Source organism: Daphnia pulex, chromosome 4, assembly GCF_021134715.1.
Source record: "Daphnia pulex isolate KAP4 chromosome 4, ASM2113471v1".
In the NCBI taxonomy this organism is placed as follows: domain Eukaryota; kingdom Metazoa; phylum Arthropoda; class Branchiopoda; order Diplostraca; family Daphniidae; genus Daphnia; species Daphnia pulex.
This window is the reverse complement of record NC_060020.1, coordinates 3,885,822-3,898,926: the sequence shown is the minus strand read 5'-3', so window position 1 is coordinate 3,898,926 and position 13,105 is coordinate 3,885,822. Positions and strand designations below refer to the sequence as shown.

The following is a 13,105-nucleotide window of genomic DNA, read 5'->3' as shown; positions in this document are numbered from 1 at the left end:
CCGAAGTATTACTGTGCGTAAAAGAGTCATCTAAAAAAAAAAAGAAGTCGCGCCCGAACTGCAGTGCCCTATCCGTCATCAACTGCATTCCTCATCGTGTAAGCGATTCGCAATTATGGGTAAATATTCTTATTTTTACATTGAGTTTTGTTTCAATTCTATTTTTTTTTTCTATTTGTTAATATGCCTGTTAAATTTATACATTAATATTAAATATTATCTACTGTTAGTCAACTATGGCGTCGTGCTCCTGTTGGGTGTTGAATCGTTGATGGCTGGATTGAAGTCGAACGCAGGTGTAGTGATGTCTTTTTGGTATGGCGGATATCAAACCGCAACGCCGCCGCCTTCCTACACAACTTACGCAACGATCAGTTCCTGCACCGAGGTCTTCAAGTACTACGCCACTAAAGCACCGGAGTTGTATACCACAACTTATGCTGTCCCGAGCCACTACACTGACACCCCGAAGTATTACTCTGCCCCGAGTTACTACACCAAGGCGACCGAGTACTACATGACAAGGCATGCTGCCCCATCCTACTACACCGAGGCTCCCAAGTATTACTCTGTTCTTAGCTACTTATTGCACCGATTTTCCTAAATACTACTCTGTTCCCAGCTACTACACCGAGGCTCCCGCTGATTACCAAAACGGTCGAGTACTACAACGAAGCGGTAAAGTACTACTCTGCCCCGATCTACACAACTGAGGCGGCCAAGTATCTCGCTGTCCCGACGTACTACATAGATGCTGCTCTTGCGTGTCACGTTGAACAGAAATACTACACTGATGCTCCAGTTCACTACACCACGACCTAAGCTACACCGCAGCCCCCAAGTACTACAGCGAAGAAGCCGCCTATTACACAACAACGTATGCTGCCTAGTTTACTACACCGAGGCTCCCATGTACTACATCACTAAGGCACCGGAGTTTCATACCACAACTTACGCTGCCCCAAGCCACAACACTGACGTCCTGAAGTATTACTCTGCCCCGAGTTACTACACCATCTAAGCGATGGAGTACTACATGGCTACGTATGCTGCCTATCCTACTACACCAAGGCTTCTAAGTATTACTCTGTTCTCATCTACTTGCTGCACCTATTTTCATAAGTACTACTCTGTTTCCAGCTGCTACACCGAGGCTGGCGCTGATTACTCCACCAATACGGTCGAGTGTTACACCGAAGCGGCAAAGTACTTTTCTGCCCCGATCTACACAACCACAACTGATGCGGCCAAGTATTACGCATTCCCGACTTGCTACACCAAAGCTGCTCTTTCGTGCTACGTTGAACCGAAATACTACACTGATGCTCCCGTCATTACACCACGACTTACGCTACACCTAGCTACAACACCGCAGCCGCCAAGTACTACACCGAAGGAGCCGCCTGTTACACAACCACGTACGCTTCCTGGTATACTACATCGAGGAATCTAAGTATTATCCTGCTCCAAACTACTACCATCTGAAGTTCATAAGTATTACACCAGCAATTCTCCTGACTGTCACCACTACTCATGTTGCTCTACCTATACATCGAAGTTCTGAAGTATTTCACTGGATGTGTTGAAAGATATCATTGAATGTGTTGAAATATTGCTGAAATACAAGATTGATCGATAAATCACGTGTATGTCTCTATTTTCTCCTGAAGTACCTTTCCTCCTGCTGTTCATTTCGTGATGTGAGAAAATATTTCTGAGTGTCATGTAAATTTCTAAATAATTGATCTTGCAAAATACAACAATAAAAATTCAAAACTTATTATTTTTATATTTTAATAATATTTAAACTCTTTCCTTTAAATTTTTCAATCATTAAAATTCAAAGTCCAACAATATTTTTTTTGAAAATACAAAGTTCACACTGCCATTATTTCTGCTAAGTCCAGACTTTTGTTTTTGAAAAAAAATTTAAAAAAATTCCCCTTACACGTTATTATTAAAAAATTGTCGCGAAAAATTTCATTTGAAAATTTTATTATATACAAATTTTATTTATAACAAAAATTTATAATTTTACAAATATTTTTCCTGTGGCCCCCAGGGGGGGGGGCCTGTTGCTTTCTCTACCGCGATAATAACATGATGCAAGTTATATGCAAGTTATTATTTGTTTGGCGCAGAAAGCTTCTTTAATCTAGCAGTTCTCGACTGTGTCAAACCTGATATTGATCAAGTTGCCTCAGTCGTATACTGCATGATTGAATGAAAACTCAAAAGACGACAGATCAAACTATTTGAAGTCACAACACAAAATACTGGCAGGCAAACAACAACACAAAAATTTTCAAGTCAGGAACCCAGATGGAACAGCTCAGCTACAACAGCACAGCAATTTCAGGATAACACCACCACAGCTTCTTCTGGATTACACTGCAACTGCATGCTGCATACAATGGTTCAATCCGTCTTCGTACTCTTCTTCCTTTCACCATTTGGCAGCAACAAGAAAACCCACAGCGTTAAAGAAGTATTTGTTATACCTATTTGAGAAAAGAAAATTATTTTCGAGAAACACAACTGTGTACACATGCATACTCATTATAACAAAAGAATACAAAGAGTAACAGAAAACCATGCAGTCCAACAGAATAACTTTGATATCTAAAATCTTACGAAGGCAAGGTATTCAAAATTTCTATAGTAGCGTAGCAAATTGGTCTACTCTCTAGTCATGTTAAATCTGTTAAAGTCAATGTTAAATCTGTGGTACTTTTGCAAGACATTTGATCAAAATAATTACTTTTTTCTGTTGCATGGGATGAGACGTACGCCTAAGAACAGGCAGCGAGACACACGAGGCACGCCATTTCGGCAATGTACAGGCACTTCCAAGTCTGAGTTGAATGACTTAGCAAAGTGGTTTCCACATGCTAAATCACCTGTAAATTTTCACATCAACATTTTACATTCAATAACAATAGGAAATTAACAATAAATACCTTTTAATTTTCATCGTGAGAAACGTCACGACCAGCAGCCCATTTCTGCTGCGTCTTGGAACAAAATGGCCGAAATGCGTCCCTGAAGACACTGGCGCTACCTGGTGGACATTCCGGCCAACTTTTGACAGCCACCTATTGACAGCCCTTAGATTTCTGTTCAAATGACTGAACGCAACGGCTGGATTGCTTCTTGCTTGCTTCCAGAGACAGCCCGCAGCAGCTCAACTTGAATTCGACATGCCTTTCGGCTTTCACTAGGTGGCACGAAATGCATCAAATGAGCATCAACACCAGATTACTCCAGCAGCTTTCCCTATGACACAAATACACAAAGTTATTAGTTATTAGTTAGCTTTTCAGACTTGTTAACTCTTTCAACATAAAAATCTATAATATTAACAGAAAGTGTTGGGGGGTCAAACAAAAAATTAAACTTACAATTTTCTGAAAAAAAAAAGAATGATTTTCCTGCCTGTGGCTGTAAGGCAACAGCACCAGTTATCTGTGTTAGAGTACATACAGTGAGTTGAGTTCCAACTAACTTTGGCATCAAACAGTTAGTCATGTTGAATCTAAAGGAAATATGTCAATAAATATTCCAACATTCATCCAATAAACTAAAGTTAATTACCTATTGCTCGTGCTCAACATTCAGAAAAATACAGCACATGCTGGTATGTGCCCTGCATTTGTTCACATTCTTCTCTTAAGCTGCTGCTGCTAACCTGAAGATTACCCATGAATAAGCTTTAAGCTTTCCCTATGACAGAAAATACAATCTATGACATCAAATAACAGTTTAAAACCGAAAGAAGAATAATACTTGCACGTCAATGAATTATTTGTTGAAAAACATGTTCAGAAAAACAAACATGTCCACACTGGGGTAGTGACCTACACAGATCAATAGAAACTGCTGATAATTAGACGAATATTAACTAAGTCTGGGAACAAGTATTTAAAAAAATTGTGACTAAGACATTATTGGTTTTTACCTGTATTAACTGCATGATGCATTCAGCAGAACGACGATTTTTAATAAAAGAGTTGGTGGTATAGTGATGGTAGGCTACTTGTATGCACTGTTTCCTTTCCCGTTCCTTCCTACAGGTTAGATTGAGGAATTTTGAATTTGATCCAGCAAAACAAACGGAATAAATCACATCACAAACAAGTTGCACAGAAACAAACTTGAATTTACTTATGAATTCATCGGTAATTTCATGGAAAAATAGGAAAACTTTTGACAACCACTCAACACAACAATCCGCCATCACATGAAAACGACGACGCCTATGCCATCTATTGGACACCTCTGACACTCCAATTCCAAAACGCAATTTAACTTTGGTTTGGCGACCGTAGAACTCAAAAGACAGAAGAACTCCACCGACATCCGACAATAGATTCCTTGATGAAAGAAATGCCTTACTAAATTCATCAACCATATGAAAGGTAAGCATCAATACCATCTATCACCTAGTGCTGGCGATTTATATCGAATATCGTTTTTCGATATATCATTAAAAAAATCGGTGTTTTCTGATATATCGATATTTTCGATATGCAACATTGCCATGATACAAAAAATGCTAATTAAAAATACATTCAGGTAATAGGTATGTAGCCTTGTAGGAATTGTATTTTCGTCAAATTTGGCTAAGGAATGAAAAACAAACTGTGTCAGGTGACAACAATATAAAATGGCAGAAATATTTCCTCAACATTGAAATGGAACGGAAACGAAAAGAAATCAAAACTTAAACATTTTTGTTTAAAAAAATCAGCATATCAACATTTGAGGGCTTTAAACCGTTCCTTTGTTTAGAAATAAGAAGTCCAGCCGGTATCACTGCAGATTCGACCCCTCGACTTTACTTATGAATTTACTAATAAAAAAACTAATAAATTTACTAATATAAGTACTTAAAAAATTACCAATAAATGTTTTACTAATATGTCATACTAATAAAATTACTGATAAGTTTAGTACTACTAAGAATGAAATATCCACCCATACGGGACCGATGATTAAAACATGGGGTTTTGGGTGGGTAAGTAACTTAGAAAAGGAAAAAAACAAGGTAAGATGAAAATAACTAGTAATAAGTAAGTAAAAAGTATCTGAGTGTAGTAAAATTCAAGTGAAATATAAGAAAAAAAGGAGCTTAGCTAAAAACAGCTAGTAAAACGCAAGTAACAAGTGTCGTAAGCGTAGTTAAAATCTGAGTGTAGTAAAATTCCAGTGATATATAAGAAAAAAAGGAGCTTAGCTAAAAACAGCTAGTAAAACGCAAGTAACAAGTGTCGTGTAGTAAAAATCAAATAAGTATTAAGTGAATAAGCAAAAAAGGAGATGGTAGTGGTCTAACAAATTAGAAGGGGGCGTTTTCGACTATCAGCAATTTCACTCACGATTACACGTCTTGAGCTCTTGACACACGTCTTGTAATTGTAATCCAGGGAAAACTTGTTTTAAAACACGATTTGTACTGCACAATATCGAAACAAAAAATTATATTTTAAGAGAATTGAGCTAAGGTTCTTCTCTCTCCACTTGCAATATGCAACTGACGTTAGAGCAGACGAAATTTGCAGCATTGCCGGATAAATATATACAGACTGGCGAAAAAAATACATTCTCACTAGGCAACGTTGCCTATGCAGCTCACGGCTTCGCCGTGGATGATACCGAATTTAATTTCACGGCTTCGCCATGGATAATAATAAAATTATGTTCACGGCTTCGCCGTGATGATCCCGAATGTAAATTTCACGGCTTCGCCGTGGATGATACCGAATTTAATTTCACGGCTTCGCCGTGGATAATAATAAAATTATGTTCACGGCTTCGCCGTGATGATCCCGAATGTAAATTTCACGGCTTCGCCGTGGATGATACCGAATTTAATTTCACGGCTTCGCCGTGGATAATAATAAGATTATGTTCACGGCTTCGCCGTGATTGATAATAACTTGACGTTCACGGCTTCGCCGTGGATGATAATAATATGATGTTCACGGCTTCGCCGTGATTGTGATTCGGGAATTACCAATTTTATAACCTAACCTAACCAAACCTAACCTAACCTAACCTAACCTAACCTAACCTAACCTAACCTAACCTAACCTAACCTGATGTTACTTGTGAACAGAAATACTAGTGAGACTAAATAGCGAAACATATAAATTTGGACCCATCTACTGAGAAAATTCTAAAACAGAAGCTACAGAGCGAGATATATACTACTGCCATATGCCTCTTAGTTTGGCAACGTACAAATACAAATATATCATAAAAGCGGTAATAAATCTTTGTTAATGAACATGAGTCTTTGTCGATGAAAGAAAACTAAGAGTAAATTTTCCTTAGTCTTGATAGTCACGTCATGGAGTTCGAATCTGAAATTTTACAAAAATACGAAAGTGAATTGTTAGAATCATGCAGAAAAACAGGTATATTACTCGTTAGGAATAACGGTAGAGCAAGAGAGACTGTGTCCTACGATAACATGCGTTGGAATATTACAAAAATCTTTCAAATAATCACATTTCTGACAAGTATTGATCTCTTTTCTTATTTGAAAGAGATTAAGTTCATAGACCACAGCAAATTACGGTGTTTAAAATGTAACGGTGTTCTCACCTTAAATAATAAACAACGTAGCGTAGACGGTCTTATTTATCAGTGCAATGGGAAATTTGAAAGTAAACCGTGCAATGGTTCACGCAGTGTTAGAGCAAATTCCTGGTTTTCTCGTTCAAAATTGACAATGTTCCAGATTATGTCCTATACATACTACTGGTGGAAAGGAACCAAATTGACAAAGATACAAACGTAAGTTTTATACATGATCATCATCTTACAGTACAGTAAATGATAGTTTTATATCAATCATTAGAGAACTTGGACTAAGTGTCCATACCTGTGTGGACTGGGCGTCATTTTGTCGCGACGTGGCAATTAAAGTTATGCTGAATGGTTCCGAACAAATAGGTGGCCCAGGCCATATCGTTGAAATAGACGAGTCTAAGTTCGGAAAAAGTAAGACAATCATGAAATGTTAGCATTCAAAATTAAACTAATATTCCTATAGGGAAATACAATAGGGGGAAGAGAGTAAATGGACAATGGGTGTTTGGTGGAATTGATCGATTAACTGGAAAATGCTTTCTGGTTCCTGTGCCGGACAGAAAGGCTAAAACTTTACTGGCATTAATAAAAAAATGGATATTACCAGGATCAATAATCATATCTGACTGTTGGAGTTCATATAACAAAATAAAGTAAGTTATAAACGATAATTAAAAATGAAATTCGTTACTTTGTGTATTTTTTCTTTATTGTGTAAAAACTTTACAAGGGATATGAACAGAGACTACCAGCATCAAACTGTTAATCACTCGAAGAATTTTAAGGATCCCATAACAGGAGCTCATACAAATACAGTGGAAGGTGAGTAACTGTTACGTAACCTATAATTATTTTAGCCTAAAAACAACAATTTATATGAAAAAGGTTTGTGGAATTTAGTCAAAATGGATATTCCTAAATCTAGATCACCACACCACATGCTAGGCCATATGGCCACATACATGTTGCGCCAAAAGTGGAAAAGACTAGATGGGTTCAAAAAATTCATGAAAGTAGCAGCCAAAATGAATGCTGATGGATATGTGCCCCAATCAACATCTACTAGTACACTTTACGAAGCAAACCTCTCATCCAATGGTAAACAAGCAAGTCAAAGAAGGATTAATTAAAAGTTGACAGTAATCTTGATGAAAATAAACATCTGCCATAATGCAATAGTAGCTTCAATAATTTCAATTGTTTCAAGATTTACTGTCTACGTAAAAATCTTTACTAGCCCATTAGACAGGAGTTTAGCTTGTGATGACAAGAGGACTTTACTAGTAAGTATGGTACTCATGGAGGGTGGGATAATAAAGCCTTTGCTAGCTACATGAAGAATTTTTACTAGCCCAAATGCGGCAAGCCGGCAATAGGCCAAATGCGGCAAGGCGGCAATAGGCCAAATGCGATAATAGGCAGTAGCCCTGAAGTTTAGTAGGACTGTAGGAGTCAAAGAGCGTCTATCTCTAATTCTTTTCAATTTTGGTCTCAAAGGATAGTTTAATAAGTCTAAGTGTCTTAAGATTTTGAAGTGAAGGTTAAAATAGTTTGGTATTAAAATGGATAACGGAAAAAGAGTGACAAGATCAAATTCATCTCACGCTGAACTGGCTCCAAGTCTACCACCAGCGACAAAAGAAAAACTTCCATCTCTGAAAACCCAATTAGCAGATCTAAAATCTAGATATGAAGTAAAACGTTAATAATTTCGTTTAATTCATGGATTAATAATTAATGAACGATTTACCTCAAAGCAAATGCACGAAGATGATTTAAAGATCCTGAATGATGCCAATACTAAAATAGCAAACCAAGAGAAATATATCAGAGATTTGAACTCCCTATTGCAATTAAAGGATAGTAAGATCGAAGAACTAACTGTGAATCTCAATACGGAAGCTAAATCAGAGGTATAAAACAATAAAAATTAGTGAATTGTAATCATACAAATTATTAACCTTATAGAAAGTAAGCGAAGATACTTTGAAGAATCTAAATGATGCAACGACGAAGATAGTCAACCTGGAAATGACAATTGTAAACTTGAATGCTTTATTACAGTTGAGGGATAGTAAGATTAGGGATCTAACTATCAATCTAAAAACGAAATATGAGGTAACAATGATTAGGTTAATTAGTAAACTTAAACCAATTTTTTTTAAAAGAATTTGAAGGCACAAGGTGAAAAAATCGTGAACAACCTGAAAGAATCCAGAATTAAGGAAGCTGACCTTAAAAAAACGAATGCAGAATTAAATGATCAACTGGAGGTAGATATAGTTAATTCTATTCAAAAACCCACGTATATGAATGAATTCTTTTTCAAGACTATGAAGAAAAGATGTGACCAAGTCGTGAATGAATTGAGGGAGTCAAAAAAGAAGGTAGCTGACCTTGAAAAAAGTACTGAAACTTTAAATGATCTACTGGAGGTAAATATAGTTAAGTCTATTCAAAAACTTAACTCACGTAAATCAATGAATTTCTTTCCAAAGAATATAAAGGAAAGAGATGAACAATTAGTGAATGACTTGAAAGAGTCCGAAATGAAGGTAGATGTGCTTGAAAAAACTAATGCGGAATGGAATGATCAACTACAGGTAAAATGTCAAGTCAATTGATAAACTTACTCAGATTCTTAAATGAATGAATTCTTTTTCAAAGAATGTGATGGCACAAGGTGAAAAAATCGTGAACGACCTGAAAGAATCCAAAATTAAGGAAGCTGACCTTAAAAAAACGAATGCAGAATTAAATGATCAACTGGAGGTAGATAAAGTTAAGTCTATTCAAAAACTCACGTATATGAATGAATTCTTTTTCAAGTCTATGAAGAAAAGAGGTGACCAAGTCGTGAGAGAGAGTGAAAAAATCGTGAACAACCTGAAAGAATCCAAAATAAAGGAAGCTGACCTTAAAAAAACGAATACAGAATTAAATGATCAACTGGAGGTAGATAAAGTAAAGTCTACTCAAAAACTCACGTATATGAATGAATTCTTTTTCAAAGGCTATGAAGAAACGAGGTGACCAAGCCGTGAATGAATTGAGGGAGTCCAAAAAGAATGCAGCTGCTAAAAAAACTAAACAGATTCAGACTAAACGGCTAGAAAAAAACAAAAAGGACAAACCAAAACAATATGCGTCTTCAGTCTCTTCAGACACTGATTCTTCTTCATCTAAGCAAAGTAACTCGCTTTCTCCACCATATGAATATAATCCAGAGTATGATGAGATACGCTGTGATGATGAAACTGCTCCTGGAACATCACATTATAAATCTATATGGAGCGATAACAGTTCTGATACTCCTCCTAAAAAAGACATAAAGGAAAAAGTAAGCGAACATAAATTTTACTAGTAAGAATATTTGTAACTTACTCTCATTATAAAGGGTAAGAGATTGAGGGAAACCAGCCTGGCAGCAGATAACGATCTAAGTAGTGACTCTGATTTTGTTCCTGCTGAAAAAACTGGGAACAAAGTAAGTTGTGGATAAGTTTAGTCGATAGAATATTTGTAAGACTAATATTGGATACACTATTAGGGAAAAAAGTTAAAAACAATCAACCCCGTTGATAAAACCAGTTTGTTGGATAACACTATGAAAAACAAAAAAATCTGCAGCTGTCAATTGTGTGTAAGTTGCTTTAAACTTATCGATGAGTTTTACCTATATAAATTTTTTGTTTTTCTCTGGATTTAGGTCCAAAAGCATTTGGCATTTGATCGCAATGAACTCAGCAAGCTACAGCACAATGTAGATGAAGAAATTCTGAAACGGAAGGTCCACTTAAGAAAAACCAGGAATACACCATACAATGAAAGAGCGTCCTATGGATTAACCAAATATGTCAGAGAATTGATGAAGACTTTGTGGGATCCCAATTTTCTGCGAAACCACAAAATGTCATCATCTGGACCTTCATCACATAGGAAAGCAATTCCTGAAACACACAAAAACGAACTCATCAGTAAGTTACAAGTTTAGTTTCCTACAATTCAAGAATAAATACTTAAGTTGTAAACACGAATGAATAGGCACGGTAATGAAGGCGTGGGACGATATTTTCAAGATTAACTGGCCCAACTGCACCCCAGATGATTTGAGGAAGCAAACTAAAAAGAGCATTGGCCAAGAATTCAATAACCACCGTTAAATAATAGCATCCCAAAATGGCTTCCTCTTCTCTGACCGTCTTCTTTGTCTATGACCGAACGCTTTACTTGGAATACGGGCAATACAAAATGGAATACGGGTAGCTCTGAATTCGAAGCCTCTTCTAACCATATCTTGAAAATAAAAGAAATCTTAAAATGATCAATGTCAAAGCTTTTGACTGATTAAATTTCTATTAACTGTTGTTTAACATCGAAAATGAGTTCTGTTGCAACCATCGAGAGTTTTGTCAAAATCCAACAATTGAATTGTAACAACCTGAGTAGAATTAACTTTAAAATTAAAAATGCAATTGAAATGTGGAACAATGAATCAACGTTTATTTATGACGATGAGAAATTAGATTACATTTTAAAACAAGCTGCTTTTGGCAAGAAAATAACAAATGATTATGCAAAATGGGCCCAACAGATACAATTAGCAGAAAATGTAAGTAATATAAACTAAAAATCACGTTAGAATACTAATAACTAAAATTTAAATTCTAGCTGGAGATTGTCGTGTTACTTGATGTCATTAAAAAAGCAAGTGATGCAAACAAGATATTCGAGGAAATTGAAGACAACGTTTATGAGTGTTCCAAAATAATTGACACCATAAAATCGAGAAAAACCAAGAGACCGGACGAAACTGACAACTGACTGTGACGACTGTCAAACAACAACTGCCGAATGCAATATCTGGAAAAGAGGGAGGGGCTTTGTTTTTTAGCTTTAAAAATGATCAATAGATGGCGCTGCAGAAATACAATCTAATAAAATTAAGAAAAGTAAAAATTTATGGTTTATAGTTTTATAAGTTTAGTAACTACTAAAAAGTAAATATAAGTATAAGTAAATATAAGTTAAGTAAATATAAGTTAAGTAACTCTACTGATAAGTAATCGATTAGTGAAAAAAGTTAGTTCTGTTAAGTAATCGATTAGTAAAAAAAGCTAGTTCAGTTGAGGGGTCGAATCTGCAGTCGATCCGTCCAGCCTTCGAAAATATCTGCTCCGAAGGCACAGAGGTAGCTGGTATACAAAATATCTTTTTTACAACATTGACTAGGGGGATCATCACTCCGTCTCCTAGACGTTGTCTCCACCACTTGAGTGGGTCGACATCTTCGAGGAGAGGCCAATCATTGTATTCTTTAATAAGCAAAATGTTGCTCACTGCCGTATTCTCACCACCTCTTCTTTCCAGATTCTTTTGTTTCACCGTCTCGGTGTGCAGTTGCTTAAAGATATTTGTTTGCTGTGAATCTATTAGGCTTGGTCGATCTCTCGGCTGTGGAGCATTTTGATTGGGCATTTTCCGCAGCTCTCTTAATTCTCTGTCGAGAGTATGTTCCACGGATGTGGACGCCTTTTTAAAATACGCCTTTTTGTATCTAAGAAAATGTAAACGAGAAAATTTAACAAATGTAAAGTGAAAAAGAATTTCAAATGAGTTACCTTGGATCTATTTTTAGTATTACTACATCGACTCCAATTGTTAAATTTTCCATTCCCATCAATTGACAGATGAAAGAAACAAAGAAATATATAAGGCTAAGAAAGTTTGACGGCAAAGCACACGTTGCCATTTTGATTAAATACGAAATTAACAAATATCACAAAATATCGATATTCGATATCTTCCGATGTTAGGCCAGATATATCGCCGAGTCAGATATATCGATATTTCGCATGAATAATCGCCAGCACTACTATCACCACACTACTGCAATACTTCATGACACTTTCTTTAGCATCATCATTTCTCAATAACATATGGAGTAATGCTGTTGGTTGCAATGGATTCCATTTTTACGGTTTTTTCATCATGGACATTTCAGTGTCCTTAGAAAAGGTAAAGATTGATATGCTTTATTCATTTTTATATTTTCATTAATGTAAAAATTTTTTTACAGAGCACGCAGTTTCTTTATGGAATCGTGTGGTCCTGGCACGGAGATTCTTGTGCAATGCTGACCTTTATCCATGACGGAAGAGGGACTTCCACCTACGTCCATCCTTATCTTCGCGACAAACGCTCATCTAGCTTCACTGCTACTAAACACAATTTGTTTTTCTTTACTGGCGACTTGGGCGAGTTTCTGGACCACTTCATGATCGCTTCCGTCCGCTGTTACACACCTGTGATTGTGCCCAGGTACCCAATAAATAGTTGCAATGGCAAAAGGCTTGAAAGTGTTAAAAGATGGTTACCATTAAAACATTTATTTTCTCATTTAAAATCAACAACACTTCCCAGTGACTAGTAACTGTTAGTTAATGACCGACAAATCTGTAACACAAATAAATAAATCAGAAATTTCGACTCTAGTATTTAAGAGCCT

General features: G+C 36.3%; 1 protein-coding gene and 1 long non-coding RNA gene across 4 annotated transcripts; one reads left to right on the top strand and one right to left on the bottom strand.

Annotated features, from left to right (window-relative positions):
* The first annotated feature begins 68 nt into the window (after positions 1 to 68).
* Positions 69 to 1,769, top strand: LOC124193202. Its single transcript, XM_046586916.1, has 4 exons — positions 69 to 119; positions 231 to 561; positions 623 to 1,079; positions 1,141 to 1,769. The coding sequence occupies exons 1-3, from the start codon at positions 116 to 118 to the stop codon at positions 711 to 713; spliced, it is 426 nt and encodes a 141-aa protein (XP_046442872.1). The 5' UTR covers positions 69 to 115; the 3' UTR covers positions 714 to 1,079; positions 1,141 to 1,769.
* A 222-nt stretch (positions 1,770 to 1,991) lies between these two features.
* On the bottom strand, positions 1,992 to 4,275 carry LOC124192181. 3 transcript variants are annotated; one of them, XR_006873608.1, is made up of 8 exons: positions 4,165 to 4,274; positions 3,959 to 4,067; positions 3,787 to 3,857; positions 3,595 to 3,723; positions 3,402 to 3,535; positions 2,961 to 3,276; positions 2,762 to 2,900; positions 1,992 to 2,501 (listed from the first exon to the last, which is right to left on the bottom strand). It is a non-coding gene; the product is annotated as an uncharacterized LOC124192181 (long non-coding RNA). The 3 variants fall into 3 exon arrangements; XR_006873607.1 differs by having other exon boundaries at positions 2,236 to 2,501; positions 3,787 to 3,876; positions 4,165 to 4,275; XR_006873606.1 differs by lacking the exon at positions 4,165 to 4,274 and having other exon boundaries at positions 2,236 to 2,501; positions 3,959 to 4,158.
* Between the last annotated feature and the right edge of the window lie 8,830 nt (positions 4,276 to 13,105).